The 17,997-nt window shown below is 42.2% G+C and overlaps 1 protein-coding gene and 1 long non-coding RNA gene across 2 annotated transcripts; one reads left to right on the top strand and one right to left on the bottom strand.

Annotated features, from left to right (window-relative positions):
- The first annotated feature begins 3,976 nt into the window (after positions 1–3,976).
- Positions 3,977–10,555, top strand: COX20 (cytochrome c oxidase assembly factor COX20). The gene is given in 5 exon segments (XM_081123777.1): positions 3,977–4,047; positions 9,375–9,489; positions 9,602–9,665; positions 10,285–10,396; positions 10,398–10,555. Coding segments are annotated over 5 exon segments (417 nt in total). The 5' UTR covers positions 3,977–4,005; the 3' UTR covers positions 10,482–10,555.
- Positions 10,556–10,992: 437 nt separating this feature from the next.
- Positions 10,993–17,356, bottom strand: LOC308550218. The gene is made up of 3 exons (XR_013997858.1): positions 14,659–17,356; positions 12,580–12,680; positions 10,993–12,022 (listed from the first exon to the last, which is right to left on the bottom strand). It is a non-coding gene; the product is annotated as an uncharacterized lncRNA (long non-coding RNA).
- Between the last annotated feature and the right edge of the window lie 641 nt (positions 17,357–17,997).

Below are 17,997 nucleotides of genomic sequence, written 5' to 3'. Positions count from 1 at the left end.
GTAGATTTATTTTATCTGCTTTGGAACTTTATGTAAATGGTAATATACAGCATATATACTTTCACATCTGGTTTTTGCTGTTGCTAACCCTCACCTGAGGATATTTTTTCCATTGACCTTTAGGGAGAGAGGGAGAGAGCGAAACATCAATGTGAGAGACACACACTGACTGGTTGCCTCCTGCAGGTGCCCCAACTGGGGCTGGGGGTCAAACCTGAAACCCAGGTGCATGCCCTTGGCCAGGAATCAAACCTGTGACCCTTTGGTGCACAGGCTGATACTCTAACCACTGAGCCACACAGGCCAGGGCTCACATCTGTTTTTTTCCGTTCAACCTTCCATTTCTGAGCTTCGCCCAAGTCGTCACATTAGCAGCAATTGTTTCATTCTCACGCCGCTGGCTGAGCACTTGGGGCATTTCCAGTTTGGGCTGTTACCAAGTCAGCTGTTAGGAACATGCCGGATGCAGTATTAAGCAGTAAAAACAAACATGCGAAATCTCTCCTGTACTGGGGTGGAGCAAAGTTCTAAAGAAACAGAGCAGCCGGCACCCACCACTTGGTGTAGAGTTATTACTGGCAGGTAGCACGGCAGAATGGGAAAGAACATAGGGCTGCCGACAAGACACATTTGTCACCGAATTCCGAGCTTTCCACTTCCGAACAGTGTGACTTGGACAGTTACTTGACCTTTTCGAGAGCCAATTTCTTCATCTGCAAAATCGTAATAAAAATATCTCCGTCCTTTGGTGGTGGGAATGGTCACCTGAGACGGTGTCTGCAAAGGCAAAGCCCTGGCAGCGTGCCTAGGGCACATAAGGGTGAGTTGGCACATGCCCTGACCACACGTTAGGGGCAGGAGGAGAGCACATTGAAAGGGAGGAGCCCTTTCTCCCTGGGATGCATTTACTCAATGTATTTGTTCCAACATATCTCCTGGAATTATTTTTACTACAAAAGTAACAAAGGGCAGATAGGTTTTTATATTTTCAAAATGTCTGACCAACTGAAACAAATGCTTCTAACTGCATATCCAGTTGGTGACACATCCACACAGAGAAAATGACTGAAACATGGCATTGACTGCACACCCCTGGTGGGCTGCTCTCAGGACAAAAAGTAGATAGATGATAAATAGATGGATAGATTGATTGATTGATTGATAGGTTGAATCATTATATTAATATCTTAGGAACCAAGATTTTCAGCGTAAAAGAGATAGTATAAAATCCAGAAAAATGAAGAATCCTATAACCCATTGATATGTATTATTGTATAATAGGCAGTAACTGTCTATTGAAAAGGCCAAGAAGCAGTGACACCCAATAGCAACGGGCATGACTAGTGCCCAGATTGTTAATGTTCTAATTTGAATATCTATATAAATTCATGATTTAAGAACATTTTTCTTTCCACTCCTGCCCAATGAAAGAGCCTAGGAGCACCCTATTGCTTCTTGATTTCCAAATATTATACCCACAAAGAAAAAAGAGAAAACTGCTCTTTGGAGAAATGGTTGAGTTTAGGTCCACCTCAGAAAATGTACAAAGATGTTCCAGGGACATCTTTTGTGTCAGAAAGTAAGAAACTATCAACCATCTCTGGGATCACATCAAAGATACAGGAACCAACTTGATAAGCGAAAAATAGAACAATTTGCGTGTTATAATAACAGCTACAGTGGCTTGAAAAACAACGAATTATAAAAACCAAGCGTTCATAATGACACTAATCGGCCTCCCCCCCTAATAAAGAACCCTCCTTGCTTGTCTTTGGAGGTTGTTATGATACTGACACATTTTTATGAAAATTAATAAGTGAAGGGAAAGAGTCAAGCATTTATCCTGCCTTCCTAGTCAGCCTGTATTTCAAGATAACTAAATAACTTGACGAAGGAAAATTCTTTATAGAAGTCTAGTGAGTAAAACCAGAAGGTAGGGTAGCAACTAGTTAAATAGGTCTAGGCCACAATCATCAATAGCTACTGAAGACGCTGGGAACCTTAAAATAAAGGGATCAGGCTGACCCCACCTCAGCTACATGGATTCATATACATGGGGCCTGAATGGCATAGACTGTTACCCTATATTCCAGTGTTTTAATTAAGAAAAACAAGAAAAGTTTAGAAACACATCCAACTATTAGCTGTGTTTACCTTAAAGAGGAGAGAAGAGGGGTGAGCGTGACGATTTTCACTTTCCACTCTACGAACTGTGAAAACGAAAAACACCAAAAGGTGCAAGTATTTTTACAATTTTTGTGAAATTGAAATCAGTATTAAAAATTACATGAGAACACTTTCAAAGACAAATGAGATGGGCCTCAACTAAGTTTACCCTACCCATTTTCAGAGTCACAATAAAAAAAAAACAACGAAATAGGAAGGCTTTGCGGTGTTTTCCCTGGTAGTTTTCCAGTTCTTCCCTCATTTACGACATAATTAGGAATCACTTCAAAAGAATTCCTCGCTCCTTGATGGAATATTACCTTAAATACCGCCTACGGGTCGGTTCAGAAGCCCCAGGCTGGCGGAGACCGCGGGTGGGGCGGCTTTACCTCTATTCCCAGTAAATACTAGAGCGAGGCTAACTGTCTGCGGCTGTCCCACTTCCCCCAAAGCGAGTCGTTTAAAAAGAAAAAAACAACCGTCACATCTAAGTCTTATATTGTGTATTTTATTGGGTTTGTAGAAAGGGATTACATGATTATGAAAGTAAGGTCATCAGGCGGGGTAAGAAAACGTTCACTTAGTATAAAAGCATCATCGCTAATCGCACGCGGCACTTTCTGGGCCCCCGGGGGCTGCAGCAGGAGGAGCAGGAGCTGCAGGAGCTGCAGCAGGAGGAGCAGGAGCTGCAGGAGCAGGAGGAGCAGCTGCAGCAGGAGCAGGAGGAGCTGCAGGAGCAGCAGCAGCAGCAGCAGCACCGTGACTTTGCACAACGACGCGCTCTGAAGCCGACACGTTTCCCCAGGCGTGCACTTTGCCATGTTATAGACTAAGCGTGAAATGCAAAGGTCGCCGCAAGGTCGTTTACCGTGGGGTGGACAGGAAAAACCTCTGAGAGGCAACCGCGCCGCACTGGCGCGCCGGGAGGCTGGCGGGACCCGGTCCCATGTCGCCCCCGGCGGGACTTCGGGTTCCACGCTCATTCGCAGTCGCGGGGAGGGGTGCACGTGGGCCACCGCCCCTCGTTAAAAATGCACGTTGCAGGCCTTTTAATGCCTAAACCCCGGAGTCCTCCAGCGCCCTGGAAGGTCGGACAAACGGCCTGGCGCGTGCTCAGGAACGAGCCGCTCCCTCCCACGTTGTCCCCCGTCTCCTTTAGGCGGCCCGAGCGGTGCTATTTTAAAGCCCCGAAGTGTTGAAGGTAAAAGGGGAAGAGGCGGGGCGCCGTCTGCTGCGGCGGGCGCCCGGGCTGCAAGGCCGCTGCTCCTGCTGCTGCTGCTGCTGCGGCTCCCGCTGCGGCTCCCGCTGCGGGGCCCGCGGGGCTCGGCCCGGGGCCGGAAGGACAAAGGACACGTAGGGGACGCGGCCCGCGAGCCGGCGCAGGCCGACTTCCGGCCAGGGGCCCGCGCGCAGGACAAAGCGGCGGCGGCGCGCGCGCTCCCGCCGTCCCCGCCCCGCGGCGCGCGCCCGGCGGCTGTGCGCACGAGCATGGAGCGCGCCGGCGACGGTTAGAAATGGCGGTTGGGGCAGAAGGCGGGGGGCTGGGCAGGGCAGAGGCGCAGTCTCGAGGTGCCACCCGCTCCCCTCCCGCAGTCCGGGTGCGGGGGTCGCTTCCGTCCCCTTCCCCCTCCCTCGGTCGCGTCCAGCAGGGCGGAGGGAGCCCGTGATGGAGACGGGGTGGTGCGTTCAATGAACAAAGGAGACGGCCCGGACCGGCTCGGCCATTGGGGAGGAGAAACGTTCCTAAGATGGCGGCCGGCGCGGGGGAGGGGGTGGGGGCGGGGCCTCCGCCGGCGGGGCCCTCGGCGGGGGCGGGGCTGGAGGCGCGGACTCGTCCCCATGGCGGCCGCCTCGGAGCCCGGCGAGCCCGCGAAGGGGAAGGTAACGCGGGGCGCGGGGGCGGGGGCGAGCGGGGCGCGGGCGGGCGCCTCCCGAGGACGCGGCCTCTCGAGCCGGGTCCCCGAGGCCGGAGCACGCGTGGTCGGCTTCCCTGGCGGCCGGGGGTGGAACTGTGACTCCCCGTCCGCCACCTCACCCCAGGATAGTTTTGACTTCATTGCGGGCGAAAAGTGACCCAGCCTAGCAGGAGGAGCGGTCCGGTGCTCGCAGTGACTCCTGCGGGGCCCCGTCCCTGCAGACCAGCCGGCGAGCCGGAGCCCTCGGCGGGAAGGTCGCGGGCGGGCCCTGGGACTCGTTAGGAGACTGCGAAGCCCCCGAGGCCACGGGCCTTGCCTTTGGTGCCGCGCACTTAACCCTCACACGCGGGGCCGTGGGTGCTGAGGGGGACTCGGCTCTGGTCCCCGAGTCCGCGCGGAGCGGCAGCTGGAGAGGTCGAGGCTCCGCCCGCGTCCCCGCGCGCTCGCGGCCCCGGGTCTCTGCCGCCCGCAGCTGCGGCAGCCGGGGCTCGGAGCTCGGAGCTCGGGGCGCTGGGCTGAGAGCGCCCGTTTCCCCGCCGCGTGAACCCAGCCCTGGCAGCGCGTTGCTTCCGCCCGCCCCGGCCTCTCCCCGGTTCCTCCATGTGTCCTAAAGCTAAACTAGGCTCTCCGGTCCCCCGACTCCCCCCAAAGCAGACTGAGGTGCTGTTGTCCCCATCGCCTCAGCTGTATCATTACCATTTATTACGCCCGAAGTTAATAATTTGTCTCCTCTTCCTCTTGGGCTTAAGAGCAGGGAACCCAATAGATATTAACAGATCAGTCATGAATATTGAAGACCCACTGTGTGCCACATCGCGCCCGATACTCTGGTTTTAGGATATTCTCTGACCAGCTTGGAAATTTTGCTCACTTCCTCCAAGTTCTTGCTGCTTTGGGGACTTTTTCCAAGACAGCAGGCCATCAAAGGGTTCATATTTACAGGTTTTGTCAGTTTACACAACGCATGGTGCCTTTTGTTTTTAATGTCTCGTATACTATTTGGAATATGCTTAGCGTGACAAAATGTGCCCTTGTTTGGGACTTCCACATTTCAAACACGGCATTCTCGATTCTTTGGGAAACGCTGGCATCTTGAATGGGCATTTAATCCCTTTTGTATCCATTCACTTTGATAGGAAAGAACTGCTGTCAGGTAATGGTCATAAGGTAGGTTCAATCCACTGAGAATTGATAAAAAGAATTCAGTGAAAAAAATTAATGACCTACTTAATTGTTCCATCCTTAGCAAAGTACTGCAAAAAGCCCTGTAAATAGTTCATGAAACACTAGTACCTATCAAAGCTCATCAAAGAAAGTATAATAAAATTAATGTTATGTCTGAAGTAGTGGCCCAAGGTAATGTTAAAAAAGGAAGCCTGCAGTTTGAAAAAACGTGTTTTCAGTCACCATTTATACAATCCAGGGATTGATTTTTAGAACAGCAACACTAAGATAAAAATAGGAAAGGTATCAAGCTAGCATATCTGATAAACTAGCCCTTTGCTCTTTTTCTTTGCTCTCTGAGAAACTTTAAAATATGAAATTTGGTACATACTTACCAGGAAAAGAACTGTAGGTAAATTCTAAATTTATGAACTCATTCAAAAAAATATTTACAGAGTACCTACTAAGTATTAGGTACTAAACTAGGTGCTGAAGTAGTATAGCCTTGATCAAAACAGGCAAAATCCTTGTTCTTATGGAATTCACTCTGTTGGGGGAATTAAAAATACTGAACCAGCCAGGCAAAGATCAGGAGGAAGGTAGCGTGTGCTAAGCAATAACCATTTAGGCATGTTAGAGGGATGGCCAGTGTGCCTGGACTGGATGCCTAAGGAAAGAGTGAGATATGCAAGGGGGTAGGTGCCAGGTCAGGTAGGCCTTCACAGCAGGAAGGAGTACCTATATTCTGAGCATATCCGAAGGCCATGGAGGGTTTAAACAGAAGGGTATACTCAATGTAATCAACCTCAAGGTGCTTACTGGACATAGAAGAGAGAGGTGTCAGTGGGCAGATGAAACTAAAGCTTGGGGAAGATCGGGGTTTGATTTATAGATTTGGTAGTCATCATATAAATGGCATTTAATTGAAAGCCTTGAGACACCTAGAAGAGACTAGATGGGGGAGGGGGCACTTCAACATTTAGATGTCATCAGAGGAAGGAACAGCAGCAAAGCTGCCAGAAGAGCCAGTGAGAGAGAAAACCAGGAGACACTGTCATATTTGAAGCCAACTAAACTGTTCCAGAAACATGATCTGTGCCACGTGTGCTGCTGTAGAGTACTATGGATTTTGCAAAATGGGTGTTTTAGAACAGGGCTGTCTCAGGGGCGTTCAGGGGATGAATGTTGCATTGACGTGTAGTGAGGATAGGTGGTTTGTAAGTAGAGAAAATAACCGTTTTGCAGAAAAGGGGAGCAGAAAAAAGGGATGGTAACTTGAGAGGTTTGTATGTTTCAAGGCTGAATGTTATAGTACAGGAAAAAGTGATGCAAATGAAAGAAGGGGTAACTACAAATATCTTTGAGAGGAACCATTAGGAATAGTCTTAAATAGAGCCAGTTCATCCTTTGTAAAGAGGACAAGCAATATGGGCACTGAGGCAGGTACATTTGGCAGTGGGAAATAAGGTAGCTTAACATGATCTGATCTATTTCCTGTAAATATTAAGTTTCTGTTCTGGCTTAGAAGTTTTGAGCTTTCCTTAATTCCACCAAGGTGAGCTGGTAAAGCTGCTTTTCTAAATGTAAGCTTAATGTCTACAAAAAAACTAGTCTAAGATGTCCTTAGTTTAAGGGCTTAAATGACAAGTGAAACCACAAATTAGGGAATAGAGAAATATTAATCCCATTGCCAAGGATCTTACAGTGCATATGCTGAAGAGTAATACTTCGTTACAGCAGTTCACACCTGCTTTTGGAAGCTAACAGTAATCAATAGTCTGAACCAGTGATTTTCAACCCTTTTCACCTCAAGGTACACATTACTAAAATTCTTTGGTGCACCAAAAATATATTTTTTGCCAATGTGACAAAAGAAAACTAGGTATAATTTTGATTCATTCACACCAGATAGCTGTTGTTAGCGGTTGTCACTTTTCAATTTGACAGTCTATGAGGTCAGAGCCCCTGACTCAATAGGCATTGTATGCTTTTAATTTTTGACCTTCACCCAAGGAGGTTAACTGATTTTAGAGTAAGAGAGAGGGAGAAAGAGGCACATCGACATGAGAAACATCAGTTGCCTCTTGTATGTGCCCCAACTCAAGACTGAACCCACAACCTTTTGGTGTATGGGATGAAACACAAGTCACCCTAATGTTTTGAAAACTCTTCGGGCACACCAGTGTGCCTGCTGCAGACACTGAAAATCACTGGTCTAAACTCCCAACTTTTCCAGGTGAGAATGCTCTGCTAGTGAAGGGAAATTGTGGCCTTAAATTTTGTTGATTCTTACCCCATTTTGATACAAGTTAGAGACACATACACAATTATGTACTTTAGTCCTATTACTCCGTGACCTTTGGAAAATGACTCTTCTGTGAGCCTTGGTTTTTTCCACCTATGAAAAAGACCCAAAGGGTTAAATGATGTAGTAGAAATGACCGGCTCTTGGCGTCAGGCTGGCTTCCATTCTGTCCGCACTTAATAGCCTTTTATGTAAAGTCAGACCCTGAGCCTGTTTCAGAGATAATCTCACAGAGGTCGTGAGAACTAAACATGAGGGATGTGGAGAGCAGGACACCAATAGCCCCCTGCCAGCCCTATATTGAGACCGTTTTAGACCAGCGTTGGTTTCTGAACCTTGGCACTACTGAACAAGTTAGGTCAAAGGTGGGGCTGGTGTGCTGTGGAATGTTTAGTAGCAGAATCCTTGGCCTCTATCCACATGCTGGTTCTAGAAGGTACCACCTTAAATAGGATTCATTTCTGGAAGATCTTTGTCTTAAAAAGACCTGAAATCTTTTAAACAGATTCCAATTGCCTGTCCCAGATCTGAATAAGAAAATCTTTAAAAAACTCAGAATAGTTACCTAGCTGGCTTAAATACTACTATTTGATATTTAGCAAGTGTATTTTCTATATTTGGTAAAGGAATGGGGTTGATAGCAAATGATTCTAGTCTACCCGGGGGGGGGGGGGGGGGGGGCACACCATGGCTCCATTACTAAAGGGAACCCAGATTTAAAAGCCCAGAGGCATTAAAGGAACTTTAGTGGTCTTTGGTGGTGTGTGGTGCTTGGCACGCTGTGATGTTGCAATGAAAGCCATCACAACATTGTACCCCACCTTAGAAGCTGCTGATCTCACTTGCTTCTAGGACCTATAAAGGATGGCACTACTAAACACCACCCTCTACAGCCTTAGCACCTTAGGCATCCTTCCCCTGGGGAAATAGGCTGCATCGGAGGTGGGGGCATTAGTCCTGGACTGGAATGCAGAACCCAACAGTCCCTACCTGCAGAGCAGCTCACACCCTCATCTTCAACCGTAGGTTCCACTGGGCTTTTGAGTTGACAGGATGAGAAACTGAATTTTCTGCTAAATGAAATGAAAAACCCCACAAGAACTCAAATTCCCCAACTTCTTTGTATATGAAGATTTTTAAAAAGCGCTCCACAAAGAAAAATGAGAATGATCCAAGAGAGTATGTAATTTTTGCTTTATTATGAACCAGGTCACACATTTTGTCTTTTCTGGCAGAAGCCTGAGCCAAAGAAGCAAACAGGAGAAAAATACAATCAGGACTATGTTCTTGTTTCAGTGTCTTCCAATCTGTTTCCCCCTTTTATTACCTACTTCTATAGAACCCTCCTCAGCCTTTTGGTTAAGGTCTTATCTCACACTAGACCACCATTCAAATGGACAAATAACTTCCTTTTAAAAACTCGTACTGAAAACTTGTATGGTTTTCTATTTTATTGAAGAGAAATGCCACAGTGAAACCTGTATGTGCCTTTTTCTTAAATGTCTGTCCTGCCCTCAGTTGAGGGCCACAAGATAAATACAATCAAGTGCAATTTCCTAGGAGTTATGCCCACATTTATCTTTCCATGAATATTTCTTATAAACTGACGTTCACCTCATTAACACCAATAAAATCTAGTCATACAGATGTTTAAATAGCTCATAAAATGTGCTTTTCCAAACCAGTTGATTATAAAAAAAATCAATGTAAATGGATTGATTCCTGTTCATCACATAGCACATATCCTAGTTTAATTTTTGCCAAACCACTGTGATGTACAGTACTTTCTTTTTCAATCTAGGTTCTGTTTTGTTTTATCCTAGCCCTTTAAGCTCCTAGGAATTTTAGACGTCCAGAACATTCCCTGTGCACGGGACTCAGTATTATATGGTTCATTAGGATCTGTTGTGGCTGGCCTTGGACATTTTTTGTTAACTAGTGAGTATCTGTTTTTCTGTGTAAGTAACACACATCTGTGTGTGGTGAGCAATTACTTTCTAGATGGGGTAATGTCATATATGATGATTATAGTGGCTGTGCTTTCTGACAGGCAGAATTAGAAGATCATGTGACGTTGGAGTAGGAGGATTTATCGTGGTGACTTTAGGATTCTGGTATGTGTTTAAGTACTTGAGATGACCCATGATAAGAATGGGTTTATCCAATTCCAAAGCATGCTCTCCCACCTTCGGTTGTTTTAAAAATGGTATTGTTGGAAGGTCTTAATCCTTTCAGTCTGTATGTACTTAGACTTTATACACCATTTGTTGAATGAATAGATGACTGCATGCCATGAGACATGCCATGAATACCAATACTTCCTTTAGGAAGGCCTCCATCCTTCATCCTACCCTAATGCCCATTTCATCCCTGCTTACAGCACCATATCCGATGTTACTTTAAGAATGTGTTCACAACTGATACAGCATGGACTATGAAATCTATTTTCTTCAGCAAAAAAAGCCAGACCCAAAGTACTGGTTCCACTTATATGAGGCTCTACAAGTAAAATTAAGCTAAGGTGATAGAAATCCTCATTTAGTAATAAAAGAATGTGTTCATAGGTATCTTTGACACCAAGCCACCCCAAAATAGCACACCAAATTAGAATGGTTATATTGTCAGTCTCAGGGTACTCATCTGTAAGGATTCCTACATTTTATTACACTAAAATTTCAAATGTTTCTACAGGAATTTTATGTTAATGATTTATTCATATTCTTTTCTTCCAAGGTTCCACTGTAGGTATAATTATGCAAAGCTAAGAATCCAGGAAAGACTCGCCAGAGAAGGAATTAAAAATAAGATTTTATATGAAAGTACCCACCTTGATCCTGAAAGAACACAAACCAGCAATAGCAGCAGCACCTGAACAGATTCGAGCACAGAACCCAAATACAACTCACTGGCGTCAGTGTGAACCAAGATGAGATCAACTATGTAAAACATCCTATGTACCATAAGAAGGCTTTCAATCAAGTAAATAAAGTATGTGTAAGCTGTAGTCTTTTTTCACTTAAAGGAACATTTTATGGACTTATTCTGGCCCTGTTATCTACTATCCGTATAGCATATAGATTTGCCATACTTTAACAAAATAAACCTAGTGTTCAGCATGCTTAGAAAAGTTCCCTTGTAGTGAGTATAAATGATGTCATTTTAAGAAATACAATCACCCAGTTGGATGTTAAAATTTTGCCTTAAAAACAAAAACACAATCATATTACTGTATCATTAAAAATGAGGAAATACTTCCTGATTTCTTTAAGCCAATGCTAGTATAAGACTTAAACCTAATAATGGATTGTATCACTGCAAATTATTTTTTAAATGTATCCACTTCTTACAACAGTTAAAGTTTGTTTTTAATTACTCTAAATATTTTTTTGGAAGTATGCAGGGGTTTTTTTTGTTTTTTTTCCCAGTAAAATTTAAATATGCACATAGTATGTAAAAAATATTTTCAAACTGCCAGATTACATAGTATTACACTGACAAAAATAAGACATTTATAATTCAGTCCGCTGCCATAACTTTTAAAAAAAAAGCACCCAATATCCAACCAAGTCCACAGCATTTATTCATTCAGGAAAAACTCTCCCTTTCCAAAGCAATGATAATATTTATTTTTTTAATAAATAACATTACTTTTTAAAAAAATCTTGTTAAAATACAAGCTAGAGGTCTTCCTGGTTAAGCAACGATAAATATGAAAGAGGACCGGATTATGGCATGATTGCTGGTCCTATTACTAGACTTTTATGATGAGTTTAAAAAAGAAAGAACAAGGAAATGGTGTTCTGTAGCCCCTCACAAAGGGTTAAGTAGGGCTTGTTCCAGTTCAGCTCAAGCGAGAGCATTTCTCCTCCCATGCCCACCTCCTTGTGGCTGTCCCCCTGAGGGTCAGGGTGCATAGACTATGTAGTTTACCAAATGCCATACCTACTAGACTAGTCAATGACACTGTCAAGCACCTGTCCTAACAGATTTTTATTGATCCTAATCATCTGGCAGCCACCAAAGGAAGGTCTTGGGCATTGATTAGGGAAGGTTATTAGAAAGGGAAATGCAGTTGGCAAGAACTCCTGTCCACTCTGATACAAATCAATGCTGAATGCAGTCTATGTTATTCAAATGACCATGACCAAATATTATGTTTAAAAAATTCCATGATGTGACACTTATGTTAAGAGGCAGAAGAGGAAGGCTGCAGGAGCTGGGGGGAAAAGTGATGAGTACTACTAAAATCTGATATTTAAGAAATATAGTAATATATGTTATGTTCGTAGTTTCAGTTTATAAATACATAAATTGTATTCAGTAACTAAAGCCCCTTCTAGCTCTAGCATACTATTACATCTTACCCGGGGTGAGAGAGAAGTCTCTCTCAGCTGGTAAAAAAATTTCCAAGATCTTCACCAGTAACAAGGTTAGTTTTCATTTTCACAGCAGAATTTCATAAATTGGAGACCTGAATAAAAACAGGAAGTGTAACATACTTATTTAGACTACTTTTTAAATATGACTTCGTAAGTTTACATGATCATCGATACTTCGTAGTTTTTTAACGAGAAAGATGTTATAAAATGTATGAAATGAATTAAGACCATGTTTAACACGCTCCAGGTCCTTTATCACACTGCTCCTGGACACGTTTGAAAGGCCTCCATGTAGGTCTTCACACTTCCACTTCTAGCCTTTCCAAACCATTTCCACTCTGCCATCCAAATTCAAGTCCCAATCAATTCTCTCTTCAGTGCACCTTAGGCCACCATGACCTGAATTCATACTCCTGCTCAAACCTTTTCATTTCACTTCAAATACCTTTCTCCCACTTCCTCTCTGTTACAGGAGGAGGCACTTTCATTGGCCATTGACTTGCTGTCAAGAACCCTATCAATTTTTATCTTAAGAGTCAACATGTTTGTTAAAGTGAATTACTAAATGTTCACTAGCAAATGGACAGAAACCAGGTTCCCTTCACATCCAAACACACACTTCAAACTTTAATCTGAAAAAGTAACCTACCTGCAGACCCACCTGGAGCCTCCAGCTGCACAGCTTCCGTCACTGTTCCGTTATTCCAAAATTTCACACTAGGTGATATAGCGTAGGTACCAGCTAAATAGCTGATTAAAATAGAATTGTGGTCATTAGTTTTAAAAACTTCTTGTGGCACATCTAGCATATCTACTTCAGCTTTCTAGTGCTTTATGCGTTTCCCCCGTCCCTTGCCCCTCCCCTTTGCTTTTCCTCAACAACTAGCTTTTATAGCTCAGTAAAAGGACCTCAGGGAATTAAAATTAACTTAAGCTTTTCTCTGGACTTGTGATTGATATTCACCAAGTTGGGCACCAAGAAATTTTGATTATGCCTAGTACATTATTTGATTTGCAAGCACCTCTTCAGTCTACGTACCTCTACTCCATCGCTGGTTTCCCTTTGCTTCCATTATATAATGCGAGGAGGTCTACATAATAAATTCAGGACTCCTGTTTATGCACTTTGCAGCACAGAGCTAGGGATCAAATAGGGTTTGACTCCTCCTATTCCTAGATAAAAATCTGTTGCAGATGGGGGTCAAGGCACCCCTTTAGAAGTCATGTTAATATATATATATATATAAAACACTGCTTTGGGTAAGCAGAAAACCTTAGTGAGGAAAGTAGAAAAATTAAAACGATTGCTATAATTGACTTTTAACGGTCCTCTAGAATAAAGTATTTTTGGAAGCATCTTGAAATATGGTCCGGTGGTCATCAAATCAGGTCGGTGTAATATATCAATATCCTCTACCACCCAAATACTGTTCTCTTACACACTTTTGTGCATTAAGTTCCTCTTAAAAGGGAAGCTTTAGGGATGAAAAACTTACGAAGGCATTTTTCAAAGTATTACATGAGCACTACATGTAAAAGTTTGTAACATGAGCACTATAGGTTAATGTGTTGTAACAGTCTTTGAACCACTGCATTTGCCTTCCTCTTCATTTTCTAGAATCAGGATGACTTTCTCCCCAAGTATTTCTATCTTGAGAAAGCTATCAGTGGCAGTAGGAGCAAGAACTGTTCACTTTAAAAGTGTAGATCCATTTAACAGACGATACCCGTTTCCATTAAGTTCTGCCTTTGGGGGTTGGGGGGAGAGTCAAAGTAAATGATCTGCATGGGCTGGTTTCCTAAAGGATGAATTTCCATGAAAATGGTTTTTCCACGAGGAAGAGTCATGGGAAATGAAGTGTTTTCACTGTTTCAATCCAAAGCTCATTTTGGAAACAAATGTTTTTATAATTTCGTTTTCTCAGATGAACGGTAGTAATTATGACTTTTTTTTTTACTCTGCGACTGTGTTGTGGGTTCTTCAGAAGCCATTAGATTGTTTTTGGTTGAGTGAATAGAACTCTTACTTCATTGAGCAAACCCTGAGCTACATTTCAAATCAGTGTAGCACTCAGGTCCTCTCAATTCACCAAAATACGGTATTATGGAGCATGCAGCAGCAGGAAAAGTAAATTTCCGCTGAGCTCCTTATCAAGTTTTAAAAGTCAGGGCAGTGAGACATTACATACTCTGGACTGGCAAATCTCACAAGGAGCCTTCTTATAACTTCATTTTACTTCCTAGAATATCACTTCATTGTCCAAAAGGATCTCAATGTCTTTCCACACTTTTCTATTTATGCACTTACTATAGAGGCAGAAAGTTTTGGGGAAACTAAGAACATAGATATTATAGACTTTTTTTCTTTTGCATTAGAATACTAAACTTAAATTCTACCAGTAGGGAGGGCACTGTAACAAATGTCTTGCAGAGAGAAACAGAATGAATTAGAATGAGGCTCTAATCTTAAAAAGGCTGGGCTCTATCTGCATATACTACCTTAAACCTATGCAAGAGGACCGCCAATTGCCACCAACTCTCCACTTCAGGTATGTGAAGGAGAAATCACCAGGAAAACACGTTTTCCTGTTACGGAACCTACCCATCTGGCTACCAAATTTCTCCCTTTCCCCCATCTACTTTAAATAAGGGGAATTTTAATTAAGGTGATCCTGGAAGCTCAATGTAACAAGTGTTAAATGTACAAGCAGCAATTAATTTGGAATACCTATTGGAATCACTGGAACACATTTAGTTGGGCCCTTTACTCTTCCACACAGCACATTCACATGGACAGACTAAGGAAAAGGAGATGAAATTTAAATCAGCACATTTTTTTGCTTTATTACTTTTCAAAAAAAAAAAAATAGTGAAGTTGGAACCTTTTATATTGTACTTGACCATGACCCCCATATCTCCCTTAACTGATACCTTAATAGCTACCTTAGAAATTTAGCCTAAGATGCTATTAAAATAAGCCCTGATCGTTCTGAAGTATTGGTTTTCTCTCTTCTGTGTATTATTCCTTAACACTTTACAGCTTTCGTCACTCAAGTGAGATGTCTGTACCCGCCATCTCACTGTTCTTGATGGCCTTGGTTTTTCTTTAAATTTTATTTGGCTGGTAGTAATTTGTGGCAATGCTTCTCAAGTGCTTGGCAAGCATAGATTTACTGGACAAAACTAATTTTACTTCCGGTAACTTCACGGACTGTTAAAGGAACAGTAGGAAGAACACGCCACAAATAGTTGTGTATCTGTTAGATGCTTTGTTAGCCTCGCTAGCCTTCAATCCCTGCATTCCTCCAGCATGCTGACACTGGAGCTGGGCATGCTCATGAGTAACTGCTGTGCCACAGGTACAGCACTGTGACCTGAACCTTTCTGCGCGTTTCTCTATTTGTCTAGACTGCTATTACCTCACCATTTGACTATAGTATAGTTTCCAATACCCACAGATCCAGATTTGTTTTAAAAGCAAAACCCGTTCCCTGTCAAGCTGCAAGTTAATGTTGACTCCTGGCATGAAAAGGGAGGAAAAAAAATTATAGTATCCCTAGATAATAATTAGATAATTACAGATTAAACACATGGTTAAGTTCCTTGTCCAACCTAAACCAAGCAGTGATTACGAGTGTTCTGGCCTATCAGTTATCTGCACCATTTGTTCCCCTAATACTGGATCTACAATCACAACTAAAACCACCGATTATCTACATAATGCCAAAAAATTGTACTTATTCAGCTTTCCTCATGGACAGCATTTTCCCAACCTAATCACAAAAGATGTTACATTCTTTAATTATAGGTTAACATGAGTATGATTTTCCTATTTCCAACGTGTCATCTCTTTATAGACTAAATTAAATTCCTTGGGCAAATTAAGCTTATTCAATCACCTGTATTTTTAGTCTATTGGATAGGATATGCGTAATCATCTTTGTTATCCATTCCCACTTAACTAAAGCTTTTCATGTGCCTGTGGAAACACTACTAGGTAAAAAAACAAACCTGGGAATTAATGTAAACGAAAACACAAATGCCAAACCTACCACCTGTGTGTTTTGGTGTGGAAGTGGAGGAAATGGCAGGGCCAAGAAAATTTAGTTCTAAAAATTATCCAGAGAAAAAGCTCTTCTCCTTATCAGAAGGGTATTAATAGCTTAACTATTTTTAGATTGTTTAAGCAGTTAATGAAGATACTGTGGTTTACATAATAAATGCAAATTGCTGTTTAGAGATCTAAGGCAATTGATAGATTCTTACTCAAAGCACTAAGAGCCCCTAAAACTTACTGGATTGCCAAGCCATAATCTACTCTTGCTTTTAGTATCTACTACTAAAATGTTAAAACTTAAGTGACAAAGTTAGACTCAAATGATTTCAAGAATTTTAGGGAAAAAATGGCTTTAGAGAGAGTATCATGTTCATAATTTCAAGAGAGTATTTCGATGACTTCAGGAAGGTTGGGCGGTAGAGGATTATTGTCTGCTACAAGTTCCATCCATTTTTAAAAAAAGACATTTTATAGTTACATGTAAAAAGGAAATTATGGAAACTTTTAAAAATGTGCATTTATGTCCAAACTAACACCAGAAACTATGACTTGGACTATAAATGATGGAAGTTTATGCCTTTTTTACAAACATCAAATACTCTTATAAAACTGACAGATTTTTCTGTGTCAGAGATGTCTGTACTACTGTCTAAAACTATGAAAATACTTCATTTTCATTTGTGCAATGAGACCTATTATAAAAATGATCCTAGTATTAAAAGCCAATTTACATCGTCTATAAAAAAAAAAAAGTCAATTTTCACAAGCAAATATCCAATACAGAACAGATTGTCCATGAATGTAAACTCCCCAAGTAGGTGAAAAACAGTTACCTCCCCTGGAAAACTTCCAGGTACTTTTTCAAAGAAAAATGTCTTTAAGATTTACTACCTTGTTGCTAGTGCTTAGGATATCTAGTTTGATATTTCTCATTTTCAGACAGGATCTACCCTAGGCAGATTATTTTGTGGACTTAATATGGCTTTTTTGTCATTTTGATGTCAAATTGATTTGACTTGTGTTTCATTTTAAGGTTTCACCTCGCTGTCTGGGTATTAAGGCCAGAAGCCGGTCCAGCCTTCTAGGTCAGAGTCCTCCATCAAAGGCTAGATCCAGGTAAGAAGATGCAACCCACCAGCAACAAAGAGAACTTTGTAAGTTATGTCAGTTACTCTATTTTGCAGCATTTTTTCCTTTCCTTTTAAACCTGTTTATGTTGTTAGCTGTTTTAATACTATTGTAGCTGACCAATCTGATCCAACTCTTGACTTGGCATCCGCAAACTTCCTAGTTGAAAAGCATCCCTTAACCAGTAGCAATCTCACAGCTGAGTTTTCTCTAGGTATAGTTGGGACGTTTGTTCAGCACTATATCCATTTTTATTTTGCTTGCCAAAGGAGAGGTAGGCAAGGGGAGGTGTGAATAAACCAAGTTTCTCATTCACAGACCTTACTTTGCCAAACTTTTTTTTTCTCCATTTCGCTTGCTATCTGGTATCCTCCCTGTTCTGCATTTCTTATATACTTTCTAAGATTACTTCTTTTCATGTAACCACAGATATTACTATTAATTCTGACCTTGCGATTCCTTAAGTCTCTCAAATAGTGTCTGTCATTTGGTCCTTATTCTTCCACTGCAATTATTAGAATACGGGATCCTTAGTAAACAATTTTAAACTAGAAGGTATATTCAAGATTTTTTTTTAAAGGCACCTAAACATTTAGAGTACCTAAACACTGATTAGCAACAAAGTTTGAATTTTCCCCCTTGGGTTTAAAGTAAGTCTATGCAATCCTGCTAATAATGTCTCTTGCAAAGGAGCTCATACTAGTGACTGCCAGCAGTAAGCTAATTGCCAGAAAGACAAAAGCCCTTGAGATACTACCTTGTACTATTAAGTATTCTTATGGTAATTAGCCTTGTTCCACAAATTTCTCAACTGAAACTTCCTACACCAACATCTAGAACTCAACTCCAGCTCAGCTTGCAGCAAAAAAATTCCTAGTAGTC

Source organism: Miniopterus schreibersii, assembly GCF_964146895.1.
Source record: "Miniopterus schreibersii genome assembly, chromosome: 21".
NCBI classification, from domain to species: domain Eukaryota; kingdom Metazoa; phylum Chordata; class Mammalia; order Chiroptera; family Miniopteridae; genus Miniopterus; species Miniopterus schreibersii.
The sequence above is the reverse complement of the archived record's forward strand: the minus strand, read 5'-3'. Positions and strand labels throughout refer to the sequence as shown.